General features: G+C 40.2%; 1 protein-coding gene and 1 long non-coding RNA gene across 2 annotated transcripts in view; both read left to right on the forward strand.

Moving 5' to 3' along the window:
• Nucleotides 1-8,524, forward strand: part of Myrfl (myelin regulatory factor-like) — a 111,428-nt gene extending 102,904 nt beyond the window's left edge. The window contains exons 18-23 of the mRNA XM_013519404.1: nucleotides 1,400-1,462; nucleotides 2,084-2,171; nucleotides 4,179-4,253; nucleotides 7,630-7,750; nucleotides 8,054-8,128; nucleotides 8,244-8,524. Coding sequence (XP_013374858.1) covers nucleotides 1,400-1,462; nucleotides 2,084-2,171; nucleotides 4,179-4,253; nucleotides 7,630-7,750; nucleotides 8,054-8,128; nucleotides 8,244-8,330 — 509 coding nt within the window. The 3' untranslated portion in view covers nucleotides 8,331-8,524. The remainder of the gene's footprint in view (nucleotides 1-1,399; nucleotides 1,463-2,083; nucleotides 2,172-4,178; nucleotides 4,254-7,629; nucleotides 7,751-8,053; nucleotides 8,129-8,243) is intronic.
• A 654-nt stretch (nucleotides 8,525-9,178) lies between these two features.
• On the forward strand, nucleotides 9,179-12,764 carry LOC106149256. Its single transcript, XR_001235305.1, has 3 exons — nucleotides 9,179-10,261; nucleotides 10,355-10,430; nucleotides 11,202-12,764. It is a non-coding gene; the product is annotated as an uncharacterized LOC106149256 (long non-coding RNA).
• Nucleotides 12,765-21,931: the final 9,167 nt, after the last annotated feature.

Raw genomic sequence — 21,931 nt, forward strand, 5'->3', positions numbered from 1 at the left:
GGGATTGTTAAACCAAATAATTCCATCTCCCTCCTTTTCTCTGGGTTTCTAAGAATAGTTGAGAAATCAGATTCTAATATATATGCTAGTGTTCCTTTCTCCTTCCTACTTTCCAAATGCTATATTTATAATAATTCTTGATTTCATTCAGAATAGAAGATGTGCTCCTCAGCAACTAGATATGGTCCAGGTTTGGGTTGGTCAGAGCAGTTGCCTTTAGGGTCGGTTCTACTCACACAAGAGGTGGAACTGTGGGAATCAAAAAGGATGAACAGGAAGGTAAATGCTGGCTCAAATTGGGTAGTCAACACCACCCAGCAGAGGAATGGGTTGTCTCAAGAGTTAGTGAGGCTCCCCCATCACAAGAATTTTCTAATGACTTATTTCCGTTTTGTACCTTCACATCAGTTATGCTGAGAGAGTAACAGTAAGTTGCATAGAAGAGAACCCAGATAACCTAAATCTGATTTTGATTAGCAACACTGTTAATTCAGAAACTAGATGAAAAATAAAACTACCATTTTCTACCAAAGAAAAGGACCTCCATAGTATGAGCAAGGCATCATGCCAGGAGTCACAGAGGATTTAAAGAATGTTGATAGAGGATCCCTATTCCAAAGTGGGGTCCCTACTCCAAAGTGGGGTCCCTACTCTGAAGTGGTCAAGAAAAGTCACCAAGCACACGAGAAGCGAAGTGGTGACACAGAGCTAAGTCCTTCAGCCTAGTGACAGCTCCGTCACTGACTGATGACCACATGGGCGGCTCAGTAGTCATTCTCATGCCACTGGGGAGGAGGGAGCTGTGAGCTGCCAGCCTTGTCAAGATGGTAGCATAGTCTGCTCAGGCTGCCATAGTAGACTACCATGACCAGGTGGCTTAAACAACAGACCTTTGTTCACTTGTATTTCTAGAGAGTGGAATTCTAAGATCTTGGTGTCTCCAAGTCTGACTGTTCTGAGGCCTTACTCCTTGGCAGGCTGATGGCCACCTTCTTCCTGGGTCCTCCTGTGACCTTTCTCTGTGCATGTATCCTTGGTGTCTCCCCATTTATACCGATCCCCTTTTACAAGGGCACCAGTCAGATTGCATTAGAGCCCACCCTAACAGCCTCATTTTAATTTCATCACACTTTAAAGGTCCTATCTCCAAATATAGCCTCATTCTGAGGAACAGGGGATTAGGGCTTCAACATATGACTCAGGGGTAGACCATTCAGCCCATGAATAATGGCTGCTTGGAGGAGGGTAAGAATAAACTACATCTGTAAGAAATGGGGTGAGGAGAAGCATGTTGAAAGGTGGGAGGGAGAAAATTCAACTCACAGAGACAGACTAGAGCATGCAGGGTTTCCTCATCCTCAGCAAGCCCTCAACACTGACAGATGTTTTTCCTCTTCAGAAGACCAAAGCAAATCACTCATGGCAAGAGGTGCATTCATCCTTCCCGACTGGCAGAGTGACTGTAAGTTGACATTACCCTGTTTGCCTTTGTGGGGCCAGGCAGAGCCACAGTCTATAAAAGCATGACTCGGGGGGAGAACAGGAACAAAGTCTATGCCTCGCGCATACCTACGAGCCATGTTTTGCAGTCAGTGCCAGCTTGACCATGAATGAGGCACTGGAAAATGTCACCGACTGGAAGACAAGTTGTGATTGATCTCTATGGATTGTAATATTTTACTCGAAGTTCTCACCCTCTTTTGTTCTGAGTATTTTTTTTAAGTTCATTTTCTGTTTTCTAAAACAGATCGCATTTCACATTGCATTGTTGGTTTTCAGTAAATTTGGAGGCAGTAGGAATTCCATGGCCCAGAAATTCTTTTGAATGTTATGGCGCTGTTTATCGGAGACTGGATTTTCATTAGTTGTCTTAAAATTTACCCGAACAACAACGAAACACAATTGAAAAAAAAGCAAAAACACAAAAACGTGGCTTCTTCTCTTTCCTTTTTCTATCTGAGTGTAAATGGAATCCATTCCTCTAGGAAATTCTACATTATTCAATTTGGGGACTGTTCTAGAGCACAATAGTGCTCCCTTGCAGAAGCGTTTACCTTTGTTTGTGTATTTCTTTTCAAATCAGGGATTGATACATCCATCAGTTCTATTCAGATTATGGAAATCCAGCACATAATTGATCGTCGGTACTGCAGTAAGAAACTCCAGTGCGGGTAGGAAAGCTCCATGATACCATGCTTGTTTCTGGAATGTACTCAGGGCACTAGGTGTGAGACTGGAATGAAAACTAAAGCTACATGGTGAAATCACTGTGTGCTCACATTGCTCCTTAAGGGAAAACACAGTGATTATATGAGCACGAGGGAATCATAAAAAATTGGTATTAGCAAACATCAATAAACCACGGCCCTAGTGATTCCGATCGCCTGATTGTACTCTGTGGCTGGCTCTGAAGGCACATACCACAGCCACAGAGCTGCTAGTGAATGTTATAGACAAGAAAGACATGGTGACTGGTAGCTCCAAGTTATGAGTGAGCTGAAATTTGTATATTTTAATAACAAGGGATATCATTATTTTCATTGAGGAAAAATATCTTCTCAGTAGAAAGGGGAAAAAACTAGGAATTACAACAGTTATCAGCAACCTCTATCTCTAGTGAGTGTTGTATCACACATGCAATATGCACACCTAGGCATGCAATGATATGCCGAGAAGCATAGAATGCAGGTTGTTTTGACAAACACAAATACAGGCTATAGGTCTTAAAAATAGGGAATTATTTGTATTAATTTGATAAATATTTATAGGCTATCTCCTAGGTTAAAGGCAAGGCCTATATTTTGAACTGGTATGAAAAATCATATGGGTTTTCAATCTGATAGAATTTATGCTTGATATTCCTGAATTATAAAAATACCTGTATGGTGCTTTATGATGCCTATATTAATTATCACGTTTTCACAAAAGTCCTAAAAGTTAGTGTTATTTATCCCTTTTATGTAGTTTTCAGTGAGCTTGAAAAAGTTTGCCTAAGAGCGCATCTAATGTGTCTGCCTCTGACCATGCGCAAGCGACTCATGTAAATATGCAGAGTGATGCAGTGAAAAGGAATAAGATATTCAGTTCCACGGCTTGGACAAAAGTGTTCACTCTCCTGAATATGCCTTCCTTTAGTGTAAGATGGGGATACTATCAGGTGAATTGGGTTGTGTGAAGCACATAGCTATTGGAAGACCATCATAGGAAATTAATTCCCCTCATCCAAGCTTCCCACACAAAACATTCCTGATTCAAATGCAGATTTTTCTATATATTTTAATATATTAATTCACTGAAAGAGCACTGTTCTCAGTTTGATACATGAGTAGCACTCATTTTTTTCCTACTTTTTGAGTTATATTTGACATGCAGTAATTGTGTACATTCAAGGGGCACAAAGTGATGATTTGATAGCCTCGACATTGTGAAATGCCAGTTCTTTCAATTTGCTATGTTTTTGCTTGCACATTTTTAGCAACTTAGGTTAGTATTAATTAGAATCTAAAATGCCTGGCTCTTTTTCCTACTTCTCTAATTTTTAAGTTGTTTCCCTATATAATTCATGGGATAACCAGTTATAAGGAGAAGTTGTGTTAGATGCAAATATTTTGCTTTGCTGGAAGTTTTCAGTACAACATGAATCAATTAAATTTCCTGTTTTCAAAGTATTTCTTAAATTTGAGGGGTAGAAGTAGGCAGGAACCTATAGATAATTCTGTTTTGTAATTTTCTCCAGTACTAAATGGCAAGCAGAACTCTAATAATTGTGGCAGATTCAGGTACTATAAGTACATATTTCCTATTAATATTGTCTAAAAGGGAGTGATTTGTGGTAGGAAAACTGGTATTCATTTCAACCTTCCTTTACAGAGGGATTGTGAGTTTGAGGCCTTTTCTTGATTTGTCTTTTGAAATCTGTGTATCTGTAAGGGGAACTGAAGTTATTTTCTGTGTATTTAATTTTGTGCATTTGGTTTAGAATTTGACTTTCTGTCATTTTTTCCCATTCATTCTAAAAATTATTTGACCAACATGTCTCTGAAAATCTATTAACTATACGTGGTTAACTATTTTCTATACTTATATAATATTTCACAGCCTACACAGTATATAGTAAGTGGAAAAAAAACCCTGTCCTTCATGTTTTGATTTTCAGATTAATTTTTTTCCACAATTAGGTCTGGATATTATTCTTACAATATTCCCGTTAATAAGAACACACCTACAAGAGTCAAATTCTCTCTGGAAATCAAGTAAGTACATAGCTCTAAAAGACTTTTTTTTTGTTTTTTTATTGCTAATTAAATGACAAGACTGAATTTACATTTCAGTCTGTGAGTGATGGAAAGCTGTCAGTCCGTGAGTGATGGCGGAGACTTGGCTGGCTTGAGGGAGGCGGGTGGTGAGGGCAGGGAGCATCCAGGCTTCCAGGCAACAGTGGGCTCCAGTCCACACGCAAGCCTGTGACATGGGAGTGGCTTTGATTTGATGCTCACAGCTGCAGTGTTCCCCTGACTATCCCTTCAGAACAGGGCAGGAGCAATAGCAATGTTGTGTGATTGAAAAAATGTGTTGTGTTTAAGTGAAAAAAACATTATTACAGTAAAAGACATTGTCATGCCTGTAATCCCAGCACTCAGGAGGCTGAGGCAGGAGGAGCACTGTGAGTTTGATAGCAGCCTGGGCTACAAAGTGAGTTTAAGCCCAGCCTGAACTTAGAGTGAAACCCTGTTTCAAAAAAGACACATTGTCATTGAACCCCCTCAAAATTGTCTCTCATTTTGAGCACACTTATCCTATCACTCTTGGCACTTTCTCAAACATTTCTGGAAGTCTTCTTTTTTTTTTTCCCCATGAATGTTTTGCATCTGCTTTGATTTCCTGAATTGCTTAAAAACATTTACCTTTCTTGGTAATTTTAACTTTGGGGAAGGGCCAAAAGTCTCTGGGTGGATGAGGACACACCACAATGTTTTCATGAGCCTGCCTTTGCATTGCTTTCCATTGAATGCTATTCGACAGCAGCATTCCCTGTGTTTTTGATTACACCTTATAAAGACATTCATGAAAGAGGATTTCCAGAACTGCCTCAGAAAGTGGCAACAATGATGGGGTACATATGTTCAAAGCAAGGAGGGAATATTTTGATGGGGATTAGTGGCACTGTATCTTCTACTCTAATAAATCTGTAAAATTTGAACATTCACCATAGTTTTTAATCACCTTGGTCATCTGGTCTCTCTATGGGAAGGCTACCTGACTATTTTGTTTAGGACAGGAAAAAAAATTCAAACCAATCAAACACTGTCCCCCATCCTAGAAGGAAAGAAGGAAAGAAGGAAGGAAGGTAAGCAGGAAGGAAGGAAGGGAAGAAGGAAGGAAGGAAAGAAAAAAGGAAGGAAAGAAGGAAAGGAGAAAGAGAAAGGAAAAGGAAAGAAAGAAAGAAAGAAAGAAAGAAAGAAAGAAAGAAAGAAAGAAAGGGAGGAAGGAAGGAAGGAAGGAAGAAAGGAAAAAAGAAAGAAACCAGATTTTAGAATTGGGCAGACTAATTTTCAAATTTTGTTCCTGTCACTTACTAATCCTCTGATCTTGGAAAAGCCAACTTCTCTGATCTACCATTCTTTTTTTATAAAATGAGTATTATATTATAACATAACATACAGAGGTATTATGGGAATTATTGTTAATATTGGTGGAATTAATACCTACCATTTGCAGAGCACAGACTACGGGCCAGACACGAAACACTTTATTTTTGGGTCTATAATCCTCACGGTAACCTTCCCTAGATGGCACTTTTTTCTCCAGTTTGTTTTACAGATGGAAACACATGATAGGTATAGAGGGGTAAAAAAAAATGTGTTCTGAAACTCACAGCTTGTAAGTAGTGGGGTTGGGAGGCAAGCACAGCCTCCCTTCCAACAGTCACTCTCCGCCTGCCCTGAGGGATGAGCTCTGTCATGACATTGCTCCTTCTGACCCATAGTAGGCGCTCAATTAATGCAGCTATTATTACATTGTCATTTTCTCCAAAATCACAGAACTGTAACTGAACCTGCTATGATTTAGTATTTTAAGTAATTATGGCCTTTAAAGACTGACAACCTTTTTACTAAAAAATTATGCCATCAGTTACTCACCATGATGATAGTGTGGTGTTTTATCTCTTGATTTGAGTCTCTTTTATTTCCCCCTCCACATTTCCTCTCTTCCCTTTCCCCTTCCTTTCCCCCGCTCCTTCCTCTTCCTCTGGCCTCCCCACTCTCCCCCAGTCTCCCTAGGACAGTTCATCTTCCTTGGTCACCCCACCTGTCTCCTCTGTTTTACTTAGGCTCCACACTTTTTTTTCTCACCAGCCCTGTGTGGATGAGCAGGTAATGACACTCAGCCCAGCTGCTTGCCTTGCAAAGCCTTGTTTCAGGCACCTAATGTTTCATGACTCAGAATCCATTATATTTCAAGGCAGAGAAAAGCTAAATGTACTATTCTCACACGTTAAACGTGCTATCTTTACATGCCGTGTGCTGTTCTTCCATTCTAAATGAGCTATTCTTTAGCACTCTTTGATAAGCTAGAATAGTATATCCTTTCATTCTTAGCTTCAAAAAGGAAATAAGATTAAATATTATGAGCTTAAAGTGGCAGAAGATTGCCTTGAGCTACTAAATCAGGCCTGTTAGTCTATGAACCATTTTTCAAATGGGTGATTTTAAAATAATACATTCAATAGTCCTCCCTTACTCCTAGTATAACTTTCAGTTATCCATAGTCAATCACGGTACAAAAATATTAAATGAAAAATTCCAGCAATAGAATATTTTCAAGAGTATATTGTTATAATTACTCTATTTTATGATTGTTGGTGTCAACCTCTTATTGTGCCTAATATATAAATTAAACTGTATCATAAGTATGTAGGTTTAAGAGAAAAGATAGTACATATAGGGTTGGGTATTATGTGTGGTTTCAAGAATCCACTGGAGATCTGGAATATACCCTCCTTGGGTGATGGGGGATTACTGTAAACTCACCTGAAGATGTGGATTGTTTCCACTTGTGCAAAAGGGTTGTTTCAAAGAGAAATAAATCTCGTCCTCCTAGTAGTGACTGGTGAGTTGATTTTCAGAGAAGAACCATTCTTTCATCCTTCCATTCTGATAACTTTGAATACTGTTGATTTCTAATGGAACTCACTCACAAACCCCTACTTATATTTGTTTGCTTTGCTATTGCAAATACTGTGTATCCAGGCCAGGACCTTTCAGAATCTACAATCTTACAAGCTTCAGATAAGTGTAAATTCAGCTGTCAGTGAAAAGAGAATGATATATCAAAAATTATTCAAATTTTTTAGAAATAATAAGTTCTGATATAAAGTGGTTTAGACAGAATGGTTGGTTTTAGGAACCATCCCGAGCTATTTCAGTAGTCACGTGCGGGTAGGTTTCTGTCTGTGTAATAAGATGTGAGCTAGCCTATTGCTATCACTGAGGATTGTGTAATAATGAACTTTGTGAGCTTTCAAGGGGTTTCCAAGTTGTATTCCCATTCACCCCTCTAACCAAGATGCAGCCGAGTAGGAACTGGTAACTGCTTTTCCACTTGCCCTCTTTCCTTTGTCTCTTGAAGCACAACAGAACCATTGATAGTCTTCCAATGCAAATTCACCCTGGGAAATATATGTTTCCATAGTAACAAGCAAGCTGAAGGGACTCAAAGCTATGGAGAAGTATCCCAGGAGATGACACAGGTAATGTTATCTGGATCCTTGATATTATTCCCCTGTTCCAGAAGTATCTTTAGAACTGCAGCCTCTAGCCAACTGTGGGAGGGATGTCTTGAGCCAAAGTTCGGTGCTTCCTTGTGCCGGCTGACCGTGGTCATGAGGCTTGGATCAGTGTCTTCCTAGTGTCGTTTAGAAGCTGCAGACTGTTCTAGTGACACCTATCAAAAGCTGCTATCACAGCTGCCTCTCCTTACTTGTTAAGCCAATGCTCTTGCCAAGTGAGTGGACAGTGTGGTTATGAAATGGATCTTTCTCATTCATTTTTAGGGATATCAGCACATTTGGAACCTTCCTGTGGCCCCCTTCTCTGACAGTGCATACCATTTCCGTGTAGCTGCACCAGTAAGCTTGCCTTTTATTTTCTTTTTAGTAAGAAATTGGCCACTATAGGATTAAATAAAATACTTTCATTACAGTTAACTTTTACATTAATCTTTCTTTTCTCCTGTTCTGACAGGATTTAGCCGACTGTTCAACGGATCCTTATTTTGCTGGGATATTCTTCACAGATTATTTCTTCTATTTCTATCGACGCTGTACCTAATTTATTCAAGTTTGGTGTTTTTACGAAAGAAAAACACTCAGGAATACAGTTAATGGACACGTTATTCTCTTGAAAGTTCTTTCATCTTTTCTGTGAAACACTGACATTTATTGCTGAAGGACTTTTTCGGACTTGGATTTCCAATGGTTTTGAGACATTAATGAGGAGAATAAAGTGTTTGCTGCAACTTGAAAGAATGTGGTATTTGATTTTGTCATGATTGTAAAGAAAACATTTCTTAGAGTAAGCAGTACCATTAGATTTGAAGACATTGCTTCCTGTTATAAGGAAGCTATAGGTCAAAATAAGAAGGTCTAGCTCTATATTTTAAAGCTTTTGAAAAATAACAACAAACAAAAGGCCATGTCAGCGTGGACCCAGTAAATCTAGACTCTGAAAAATATGTGATGGGGGATTAACCCTGTGGGAGGGGACAATGGTGTGTGATGCTGAACTCACACTTAGGTAAACTCTCTCTCTCTCCCTCTCTCTCTCTCTCTTTCTGAGTGTGTATAATTTGCCCATAACACAGCAGTGTACAAAATGTATCTTGCTAATGAAACGGATTTAAGTAAAAGAGTTGCTAATCAGCTTTGTGATGGTTGATGGACACTGGACTTTGTGTGGTGGAGTGTAGGCTCTTGTGCCCAGACACCACTGAAATTATTGCATCTATCTAACCCTAACGTCAGCTCCTATGGCCTTGCTCGTGCATTCCCTTGGATACTGTCAGAAAGCCTCTTACCTGCAGTTCCCGCTCCCTCTACTTCCAGAGTGACCCCATTGCCCCCCATGTGACCTCCCACGGAATAGCGTGACCTCTTGTCTTGGCAGTTGTAAGTATAAAGCCATTTTTTCTAGGCAAATGTCTCCTAATTTGTTGGACTTACTACACCTCATTAATATAATAATATACTATATTTTCTATAATTTTCTACTAATATGCCATGCTTTAGATGAAGAGCCAAGCTCCTCTCACTGTGGTTCCAGGGCTTGGGGTGGTGAATGTCTGGCTTCTCTTACCTTACGGTTGGTCTGAGGCTCAATTAGGATGTGGTTCTTTGTTTTTACTTCACAGCGGTAATCAGCAGTAATAATATATTATCCTCTTTATTGTTTTCAGGTATTAAGTATATACCATATGGAAACATCAACAAGTGTGAAACTTCAACAATTAAGAAAAGACATGGTTCTTGCTGTGGCAGAAGGCATTTTGAAATGAACTGTAACATAAATATGCTTTAACCTTGGGAGCCAGTCTTAGCATTGCATTCAAGTTCTGACTTTATTTGTGTCTCCCTAGGTGAGTTACTTACCTTTCCTAAGCCTGCATTTCCTCATTTATAGACAAAGATAGTGAGTACATACAACAGGCAGGAATAATGGGATGCAGTATGTAAATCAAAGACATAGTCCAAATAAGTATAAGCTTTCATTATTATATCAACATGGGAAGGAATCATTATGAAGGTTACAGTAGGATTATAAAGGAATTGAGTAACTAAATGCATATAAATCAGGACACTTCCATCAAAAATGAAAAACTGCACATAGAACATACACATCTGCAAGTGTAGCACATCATATATATATTTTACTATACTTTGAAAGTGCTTTTCCTTTTGCTAACAGCATGGCCTTTGTGAAAATGGAATAAAGTAGTTAATTCTTTGGAGAAGGCCTTGGGATTCCTCCAGTGTCTTAGATTCAAATTCAGACCTGGTTCTTCTGAGCTGGACCATTAGTATGACTTGGGTCTGTATGCTGGAGTTGTCTTACTGGAATCTCAGGTTGGTGCAGAGGGAGAGATTCCATTAACTGACTCTTTCTCTCCTAGTAAAGGTACATTTGTCAGCATCATAAATCCCGTGTTCTTCTTACTCATACACTTATGCTTAGGACAATGTGGAGGCTTCACATATCAACTTCAGGTCAGTAACATTGCCTCTAAGGGCATGTTTATAGAATGAGTACTGTTTTTCCATTAAATTCTGTTCAAAGACTGGAAATATTTTTTTCCACAGACAACATACAGGAGATAGTGTTGATAATCTTCAGGAAGAGAAGATTTAAGCCAGTGACCAGACCACAGCACCTGAGGTTAGTAAACCTACTGAAGGACAGGCTGGAAGATTCTCTTTGTGTTAAGCACTCTTGCAGCTGTGAGATGTCACTGTGGCTCATACCTCTTCAGGCACAAAGGCTTTTCTTTAGGCCAGAAAAATCGCCTGGCTATCTGTCCCTAAACTCCAGTAATTAAAGTGTCTACTGGAGTCTTCCTCCCCCAAGCTCATAAGCCCAGTCTACTCATGAGAAAAGCTCAGTTAAATTCTGAGAAAGGGTCTATAACACACCTCACTAGTACTTTTCTAAATTGTCAATTGCATTAAAAACAAGAAAATTCTGGGAATATGTTACAGCCAAGAGGATCTTAAAGAGGTAGGATGAGAACATAGTACAAATTCAATCATGAAAAACAGGTCCTATTTTTAACTTTAAGTCATTCAAAATATCTTAGTTCCCTGCTTTGTCAATTATTTAAGGTCAAACTCTATGCGTGATTTAATTAGTTCCCAAACTATAGAATATTATAAAAATCATATAACATAAACAAATAGAATTCCAATAATTTTATGATTACTAATAAAACTACTAAAACATAGTTTTGAAAGCTGCCAGTTCTTTTAACCACTGAATCATAAAAATTCACTAAGAACGATTAGCATGCATGTGCTCAACTTTTCAGCATTTTAAAAATAAAAACACTTTTTAGTGCTATTTAAATTTATTTTTTAAACATATTTTTCCTAAAAAAATAAATAAAATAAATTTATTTTTCTTACATAATTTTTGGTTCATCTTTACTGACAGATTTCCAGCAATGCATTATTTAATTGTAAAATTAAAGATCTTCGAAGAAAAAGCGAAAATGCGATCCTGTTGGCAATTTATAAAACCACTTTCCCCTCGTTTGATTCTACAACCCTGTGATGTTGAAGGTGAAGGGAATTATTCCTAAATATTGTCAAAAGATTCCAAGACCCTGTATATTGAGAAAGCCCCACTGTACATATTAGCAATCTGAGGTACAGAGACGTTAAGCAAGGAAAAGACGGAAGCCAAGTTTTCTGGTGCCAAATCTCATCCCTTTCCACAAGACTACTTCACTTACCCTTGAGAAGCTTTTCTTTCCTTCATCGCTCTTTAGGGTTTTTGAGAGACCACCGACTCAGATATTGACCCACCGAGAAAGCACTAACCCACTAATGGCTGTGTAAGTGGTGTTTCTTGAGGACCTGTAAGCTGATTAGAGACCATTTAGTCATAATACAGAGTAAGGGGAAGGCAGAGGAACAGAGATGGGTGGAATCTTCTGTCACCAGCCACTAAGTTACATCTATTTATATTGCACCAGAGCTTAACAGCTCACTTAAGAATGCTAAAGATTAATCTCACTCTTAGGAGCATGCCAGTAAAATCTTCACTTGGCAAAGCTAAAAGTGTTTTGGCTTTCGTTTCTTCAAGGCCATGTATCATCGATTTTTGTGTCTGATTCGAAAGAGCCAATTGAGCTCTTAAAAAGCATCCAAGGATTTAGAATCTAGTACATTTTTAATGAGTGGTTGTTTAAAGCTTGTGGAAACACAGCTTCAGAGACTTTCAATTTACCAACAGTGGTGAGTGTACAATCCATCTCTTCTTGGCTGAATTCTGTGAATGGAAAATCCTTGGTTAATTCTTAGGACACATTTTGGAGAAAGGGATGGGTGCCAAAGATCAGTCTCAATCCATCAATTTCCTTATGGCCCCACACAAATACAAAGTGAGGCCATATTTTAGAAAGACTCTTGATAACATGACGTCACCAAAGTTGGGTTCTTAAGCCAGTTTTTGGCCACATCAGTCTGACTTCTTATTTAAAATGAAAAATAACTGGGAAGAAAACTAAATAGAGCTAGGAGGTCTGGTGGCAGTCTTTGCTCAGTAACTTGTCATTGGTGTCACCTGGGATGATTCACCTAACTCCTTTAAATTTCACTTTCCCAACAGTGAAATTGTATTAGTAGTAGCCCTGACGACCGCTGAGAGTTTTGTGGACACTGAGACGTACACATGTGAAATCTCTTTGTAAAGTGGAAGATACTGTGTGAACATGGGAATCGGTAACTTTGGTCACTGGAAAACATTATTTGGAAGGAATAAAGAAGACTTTGGAAATTCTGTCTTGTTCTCAAGAGTTTCAGTTGATTATACTTAGGATAAGTTATTTATCCATCATCTTCTTCACCTGGAAAACATTGTCTAGAAAATGATAGATAATTAGTTAACATTTATTAAATGAAAAGTAGATAAAGGGAAATATTGCTTTCTTTATTTACCAGGGAATAAACCAAGAAGATTGCTTTGAACAAAACAGACTTCAATTCCTCTTACTTTTTCACTGTGATTATTTTTATTGCTACTGTTTGGAATGATAGGATTATTATTATGTTATAATTACTTGGAATAAGAGGTTTTTATTCTTTTCTTCAAGCATATTTCTAACTCCTCTAAATGACTTTCAATAAAAACTACAAAAAATCAAATAGTCTATTATCTGTTAGAAGATTCTAGAATCCTGATAGTCAGCTAGTGCTTAGTATTCATTATTTATATTTATATTGCTGTATTTCATTCTGTACAGCACAACTGCATAAGCATCTAAATTCATTGCAGATTAATCATAAAGCATTTAATGAACATTTCCTATTGTATCCAAACATTGAACACATTCTATCAGTAATTAGGCAGCTGTAGTATTTCCACTGATGTAAGATCTCAGAGCTGTCATCTTCTATAGTTACTGAAAAACATTGTAAGTGTGAACGCTCTTGGCTTTCAAAGCACTATTTGGAATTATCTACAATAAGGAAGCTGCTGATTATATTAAAGAGAAAAGGCCTCTTAGTCATTTCCAGGAGATAAAAGCATTTAAAAAAAGCAAAAAAACAAAGAACACCCCAGTGTTGATGAGCCTTCATTTGTTCACCTTGAAGTCTACAGCAGTTTGTCCATTTTCAGTTACTTCATGTTTCACTCACTGCATAAACATTTGCGGGACCTGTCTATGTTCCAGACTCCGTATGCAGCAGCAGGAAATAAGAGATGCCTGGGGTGATTGCTGGCCTTGTTGAGCCATTGCGGATAGGTAGCCACCCAGGGAGCCATCACAGAGTATGAAAAGCCCTACAGCTATGGCACTGGCATTGCACTGTGTGCGAGTGCAGCATGGTAAAATGCTGCCTCTCAGGTAAACGAGGGAGAGGGTGAGAGACAGGAAAAGGGAAGCTTCCACCAGGAGGAGACCCTGAGCTGTGCGTCCAGGAACGCAAAGGATAACGCAGGCTTTTATTTGTTTGTGTTTGTTTGTTTTAAACAGAGAAATGGAAAGAGGCAGAAGTTATGAATGAGTCCACCTTTTATAATAAAGAATGTGATATTAGGGCTAGGGATGTAGCTCAGAGGTAGAACACTTGTCTAACATACATGAGGCCCTAGGTTCATGCTCAGCACATTAAAAACAAAACAAAACAAAAAAACAAAAAACCCTCAGGAATCCGATTTTCAGTGCACCAGAAACTGCAAAGTGAGTAATCCCCACCCCCACCTCTTTAGCCTGCCCTTCTGCTAGCTTTGCATGCAGGAGAGGCGCTCTTGTTCTAAAAGACACCACCCCTTTCCCTCAGCGCCGAGAGCAGCCCTCTGTCCCAGGAGAGTCAAGGGAACGGTGGGAAAGGCAGAACCTGTTGGGTGGGGCATGGATGACTCGGGGAGCTGGCAAGGAGACCGTGGGTGGGGAGCTGAGCCCCAGGACAGTGACTGACTCACCCACAGATACTGCTCTCTCTCTCGGTAGGTGGTGGGGGCAGATGATGAAATCTGTGTAGTGAGTGAAGGCTGTAAATCTTTTGGTCACTCTGCCCACTTTAAAATAAAAAAGACTCTCATTTCCAAACAAAGTTTGTTTCTCATTAAGTCTCAAGTGCTCGTGATGGGAAGGGCTGCAAGAATCTCTTCAAAATCCCTTCAGCATGACTTCCTCCTTGTGGCAGCAGAAGCTTGATTTTTCTTCAAGTGAATGATCACCTTCTGGCTCGCCCTCTCTACGAATCAGGTGAAGTCAATACCATCTCTTACTCTGGAGAGGAACCCATGACCCAGGCCCAGGCAAAAGAAAGACTGCATTCCCCTGGCAGCAGGGTTTGACTTCTGGGGAAGCGTAAGACCCAAGTCAGGCCAATCAGAAGTTTTTGGGAGGCAAAAAGTCAAGAACGCCTCTGTGTGGGAGTAATGAAACTGTGGAGTGAGCCTGGGGCCCAGCATGGAGGACCGCCTGCCTGAAAATGAAGACAACGTAAAACATTAAAGAACGGAGATATGAGAAGAGATGTCTAAGTCAGATATGCCCCCAAGGACTTAGCAGTCGGGTGGCCTAATACATTTCATCTTTCAGCTAGTTTGAATTTGGATTCTGCCACACACCCAAAAGAGTTCTAATGAACCCTGACCCTTATGGAGACGGAACATTTTCCACATAGCCCCTCAGCTGCTCACCTGTCGGCAGCTACCAAAGGTGACACAAAGAGCTGCTCACGGTAGTGCTGTTGCCATCAGTGGCTGGTCGTCCGTGTCCTCGCTGAAGCTATGCCGAGGGTTCTACTTGGTCTCTGCACCAACAGAAGTCTAGGGCTAGTGACATCTGACCCTCATCCTCCACTGCTCAGAGATCTTTTCTGGCAGCTTCCTCCTCCAAGGATGTGGCCCTGATTGAATTTACATGGCTTGGATCAGGGAATGATCTGAAATTTGGACTCACTGTGTTATAAATAACCCCACTGCCTTAAAGCTGCTCCTTATCCTAGAACTGAGATAATGTGCCTCGCCTTGCTTTGCGTAGCAAGGACTTGTTGGCTTTTCATGTAAAAAGGCCCTAGGAACTCACCACATGGCCAGACATGCTTGCATCTTGGGTGAATACAGATTTTAAAGCAAAATGGAAATAAATGCCTGTGAAAATATGGGCACATTCTGTCAGGTTGTCCAGTTGTCAAATAATCTTTTACACAATCTACCTCTGAGTAAAGTAAAACCAGCTGATACAGAATCTTCAGGAAATGTAAATGTGTCCAAGAACACACACGACTGTACTTCTGTCCCCATGTTTCTGGGCTTTGGGAGCATCTTGTAATCATGGTCTTTGCAGGTAACTCCATACTACACCAGAGCACCTCATTTTTCCAGGAGAAAATGCCATTAGCTCTTCTGGTCCTCTTGTTTCACTTTTCTTTTGTGTCTAAACAAATGTAAAAGCTAAATACCACCATTCCCTAGGGACAAATAAATTCAACTGAAATATTCTGTAGTTGAGACACTTAAAATCTTTGGAAATGTAAACAATTTTTTTGTAAAAGTGATTTACAACTTGAATCAGTCCATTTCTATTATGACACTCCAACAAGTTAGTAAAGTGTGTGTGTTCCGAAGACTGGTTTTGACTAGGGGAATTGACAGTAAAGACAATGATTACCATCCTGACAATTTGTGGGTGCGCATGCGCACTGACAGGGCCTGTGCACATAAAATGGAGTTCAATCAGCCAAAAGTCAAGGAATTCCTCCATCCTATCTACCCAGAATCTGACCCAGTTCACAACTGTACTAAAGACCTTAACGGCAGTTAGGATGCTGATCAAGTGTTCATTCAGTTCAATTCAATTCAACACACAACAGGTTTTGTGAAGTACCTATTATGGGTCTCCTTCATACACCAAGGATTTATTAAAAGACAGATTTATGATAAGAAGTCTCCCACTCTGAGTTGCTGCCTTTAGTTGTTGCCCTCAGGCACTGCGAACAGGAAAGATTAAAATCCACTTCAACTCCACTTTGGCTTCTACCTGCATTTACCCACGGATTTAACAATCTTCCCCAGGGCCGGGATAGTTTTGTATATGTGTGTTGACATTTTATTGGTTCTTCTAGCTCAAAAAAAGCAGAAGATTTTATAAGGCAATGACTCTCTCCAGTGGACCTTTCATGAGCAGAGGAAACTATTCTCCAGAAATAACGCACTCGCGCGGTTGGCTTGTTCCCCGCGCCTGGTGAGCTGTCAGAAACTAGGGAAGAGGATTGCAGAAATCTCCCGGAAGGGCTCAGTCCTGTAGATTTTGCCATGTTGTATTTCCTTGTCATTCTATGAAAACAAAATAGAGCCTCATGGTTACAGCAGGATACATTCACTTAGTGCCTTAGGGCAGAGCTCTTCAAACTTGAATGTGCACACAGCTCACCTGCGAATCATGGTGAAATACAGATTCTACTGCCGTAGGTGTGGGTAGGGCCTGAGAACGGCCTTTTTCACAGACTCCTGCGCGATGCTAATGCTGCGCATCCACTTTGAAGAGCAAAAGGTTAGACTTTGCCAGATGTTCTCTATCATCCACTCGGTCTTCAGTACACATCTGTGAGGTACTTAACTCATCCCCACTTCCAGAAACAGAACCAGGTTCAGCAAGGTAAACAAACTTGCCTAGGCCTGCACAGCTGGTGGTATTTACACTCTGCCATCTGAATTCAAGTCCTGTGCTTTTTCTTCCACACAATTGTGGCTTCTTCAGCATCTTTCCCTTCTTTTTTTAAAATATAATTGCTCATTGGTACATTTAGTTAGACAAAATGGTCATATTCATCATAAGGAATTTGTACCTGTACATATGTCAATGTCTCTATTTTTCCCAACCCCCTCTTTTCCCTTTAACCCATCTTCCCCTCCCTCTTTACAAAGCTTTGTTTCCATTTTATCCTTTTCTTAAAATCTTTTTTCCCTATCTTCCTTTTCCCTTTTCCCCACCCTACTTCTTCTCTCCTTTTGAGCAATTTCTTCTCATTTCACAATACCTATTGTACATTTTGGTCCTCATTTGCTCTTTCAGTGTCTGATGCCAGGGAGACAATGTGATGTTTACATATGTGAGTCCAATTTATTTCCCTGAAGAGTATGGTCTCAAGGTGCATCCATTTATCTAGAAATGCCTCAAATTTATCCTTCTTTATGGCTGAGTAGTACTCCGTGATATAAAAAAAATTTTTCTTTATCCATTCCTCTACTGAAGGGCATTTGGGTTGTTTCCATGATTTAGCTGCTACAAATGTGCTGCTGTAAACATGGGTGCACATATATTAGTATGATGGTATGATGTTTTTAATTTTTTGGGAAGATACCCAGAAGGGAAATAGCTGGGTCAAATGGGACCTCCAATCCCAGTTGTTGTTATTGTTGTTGTTTTAGTACTGGGAATGAAACTCAGGGCCTCAACTTGCCGGGCAGGCATTGTGCTGCTGAGCTATACCCCTGGCCCTAATCCTAGTTTTTTGAGGAATCTCCATACTGATTTCCACAGTTATCTTTAGTTGCTGGTAAAGTAGAGACTAGCTCTACTAGCTTCTTCTCTACTTTATAACATCCAAGGTAGGTAAAAAAATTCCTAGTTTCTCTATTTTAACAATAATGCAGGCTTCTCAGTGATGTTTGAAAGCTCAGATATTAACCACAATCTCCTTATTTTTAATAAGAAGACACAAAGGTCCAGAAAGCTTAAATGATTTCTACATTCATTAACAAACAGTTATGCAGTCTTCACTATGTAGTACTTGGTAGTTGAGGGCCAGACTAAGTTGGGGAAAACTAGACCTGATAACTGAGTGCAGGCTCTAATTTCTGGTACTGAGTACGAGTGTGGTCACCATACTCCCTGCCACTCTTGGCCTGAGACCGTTCTTTGATGACCGAGGACAGTCCCACAGGCAGCGCTGCTTTTGACCTCACTGGCTTAAGCGGTCGCCACACCTTATCTTTGCCCATTTGTCCCAGCGGGAACTTTGGAATGTGAAAGACACGGAGGCTTCCTTTGAGCCACAGGAGCTGCTCTCCCAGCGCGTACATTTCCAACCCACCGAGAGACTGCTGCTTTTAGAACCAACACAGTTTACCTGGCCGAAGTTAGTGCTTTTGGCATCTCTGTCCCTGAGGACTGTAAGGAATTTAGTTCCTCTGGGCTTGAGTGGGGGTTTGGGGGTGAGGGGTAGAGAACTGAATAGCAGCCGTTCTTCCCCCTGCATTATACAGTTCTCTGTTTCAACTGGATTTAAAAACCTTTGTCTTCAGATAATTCTCTGGCTCTGAGAATTGTTTGGAGCAGCCTCTCCCTGGTCTTCAAATTTCAGGTGAGGCATCTGGTGTGTAACTAAGGGATAAGCACAGAGAGCAATAAAAATCTTTTATTACTTATGTGAAGCCAAGTATGTGCAAATAAACAGCAAAGAAGGACAAATCAATTCAAGTGGGGAATGGTATTAACTCCCAAGGGGCTGTTACTCACCCTTTAAAAGCAAGAGTTGCTTAACATTTCACAAGTTAATGTTCATACCTTCATTTAGAACACAAATTTATAGTTATTGGTGACAACTGAAGGAGCATATTTCCTTAAAAGCTAAGCCTCTTATTGCAAATTATTTCAGTGTTATTACACAAAATCCTCCTTCAAGAATTCTATCACTGATACCTTCTGTGCGTAAAACCTGTGTGGAGAAAATTCAGAAATATTGGAAAGAGACCTTCATAATCACCCTAGCCCAGGGGAATTCACTGCCCTAGATACAGTGCTGTTGGTTTATAGGGAATAAAGAAGGGCTCTACATTGAGGGGGTAGCTTTGCGTTTAGATAGGAAATGAGAAATTAGTAATACTAGCTTCCCTATGTGCTCATTGGATAATTTAGAGTTGGACAAAGATCAACTTAGAAAAATGTTTTATCAGAGCAATACGTGCACTGGCTTCAGAGTGAAATAAGACTAGTATTGCTGAAACTGTAGTTATTTCTGGCATAGCTCTTCCCTCTGCGGAAGGAGCTACTTCCTGCTGTTTTGGTTCATTATTCTTGTACCGAGTCTGTATTTCTTAATAATATGCATACACTGCCATTGTGCATCAGTTTTAGATCTACCTCCTGCCTCATCCTCCAATATATTTATATCAGATTCTGTAACAATTTATATTTGTGTTTTCATTATTTTGATGATGCAATATTGTTCACAGCTAGGCACGAGTGTGATTATATTTTCTGTAAATGTTTGCTGTTACCATTTTCTGAGCTCTGTTTCCTGCAGCTGATGGGACATTTTTTTGCTAGGCACGCTACTTACTTTGTCAGGCCAATGACCGGAATCCTCCAGGCCTGGTCAGTGAGCATCTCTACTACCTGCACCTCTCTGACAGCAACTTTGTCTAGACTGATTCCCTCTGGCTTCTACTCAACCTGACTGAACAGCAAAATGTGGGCTTCTACCATAGATTCATAGATTTGTAAGTGAGATTTAAAGAAGGTCAGAAGAGAGCATGATGTACAGGCTGGCGCCTTTAGATGCTGCAACTCAACATAGCTAACTGTGGACACTAAATAAAGACTGGCCGTAGAATCACAGTTGAGGTTTCCTGATCTCTTCATAAAGAAGCTGTGTACATTTGTATACCTCATTCAGAAACATACAAAACTCGGAACCACCATGTTTAGCCATCAGGCTTCTTTCGGCTGTTTCCTTCCCTTTTTCTTGCCTCTAGTTGAGGAAGGTCAAGCTCCTGCCTTCAGCTTCACTCCAGTCTCTATCACAGACGTGAAGAATAGCTCAACTAACCACTGCCTCACAGCTATACACAGAGGGAGCCAAGACATGTGCAAGCATGTGCACACAGGCACACATCTTGAAGAACTAAATGTAAAGGGAATCAATGCATGTGCATGGGCTCACACACACGCACTCACACACACACACACACACTTTGGTTTTCTATGGGTTGTTATTCTTCCCTCTCTGATTCTTTTTAGACATTGAGTAGACACATTGCATATACTTTAAACTTTGAGATGGGGACCTGTGAGGAAACATCACTTGATAAATGCTACTTGCTGTTTAGTCTTTGCTATGGAGATTAGGGCCATGCCAGAATGCTTCTTCTATTTCGTTGTGGCTAGAGGAATAGAGGGTAAAAAATAATGGAAGAATTAGCATGGAAGAGATCATGAGAAGCCTGAACTTTTTTCTGTTTCTACTTTTAAATCTTGGATAGAGGAAAAAATATCACATTCAATAGAGAATGCCAGTGACTCTGGATCATAAGCTAAGGACACGAACAGAAAAGTGCTGAGCAGTGATTACAATGAAAACCAAAACCTCTGCTGCTGTTTTCCTGCTGCTGCCCATGCTGGGCACAGGAATGACTCTTTGGTTTTTGGTACCGGGAATCAAACTCAGGACCTTGCGCTTGCCAGGCAGATGCTTGTGCCACTGAGCTATATCCTGAGCCCCAGCAATGACTCTTAAACGACAAAGCTGTGAGGCCTTTCAGGACAGAGACTCCTGGACTTTCTTTCAGGCTGTATTTAGTCTAATAAAAAGTGAACTGGGATTTTCTTTCCAAAACTTTTACCTTAAAAGGCATGATTTACAAAAGGAAAAACAAAGCCTAGAAATACATTCGAATCTTCACTAAAAGGAAAAAAAGTTTGTCTGCGCATTGGAATGAATATATTTGAGGACAGAATCCTTGACCCATGAACCAAATGTGAACGGTCCACAAAGGAACCAAAGATCAAACAATTGTCAGTGAGTGTGAAGCACTAAGTTTAGGAGAAAATGCTAATAAACTGGCACTGCATGCACTGGGCCTACTTAGCAGGTGTGATCCTTCGCCTGGAAAGGGATGTCTCATTATCTCAGCCAATGCTTGGCCCTTGTTCTTGACTCTTAATGCTCTGGCTCTGCTTTTGATGAGAAAATTTTAGATTATAATCTGGCTTTCTATGTGTCATTTCTTATAGGGAGCAAATAGTGTGTGTTAGCGAGGTAGAAGATTAGCACAAAATCTGTTGAAGTTATGGAGACCCAGGACACATGCGCAGAACACAACATCCAGGATGACTCTGCAGTTCGTGAGAACTGCATGCAGAACCAATCAGAAAAGTGCTATTTTCAATTCTTCACTGACATCTGGTGCAAAGTCACATGAGTCTTCAATAAGACAGTTTAAGTCTGGCCCCAGGCCAAGTGAGTTTTTGATGGGGCAACTGTCCCAGTGCCTTATTTGCATGCTAGAGAACCCAGTCTAGGAATTCTGGATACAGAAGACCCCTTCCGTTATCGTGGGGCTGCTATAAGTCTGTTCACCAGCCTCCTCTTACTCTGCAGATCATCCTTCTGTTTTACCTTCAATAAATGTACATTCCCCCCACCTTTCTGGGTGTCTTGTCCAATTCGTTTTTAGGACACCAAAAATCTGAAAAAATTTCCCCAGGACCCATTATCCAGGAACATGAACAACTGCTGTGAACATCCCAGGTGGCCTGGTGGTTTTGGTCCTCACTGCGCATGGCCAGCATTTGTGCGTCACTTGTATGACAGTTGGGTTTGCATGAGCCTGACCACCAAGAGCACGCTATAGAGAGCTGGCATGTTACGGTGCACTAACAAAATCAAATTTATCAGCCTACGCATCTGACATAACCAAAT

The sequence above is a fragment of the Chinchilla lanigera genome, unplaced genomic scaffold (genome assembly GCF_000276665.1).
Source record: "Chinchilla lanigera isolate Chin_1 unplaced genomic scaffold, ChiLan1.0 scaffold00004, whole genome shotgun sequence".
Lineage (NCBI taxonomy): Eukaryota > Metazoa > Chordata > Mammalia > Rodentia > Chinchillidae > Chinchilla > Chinchilla lanigera.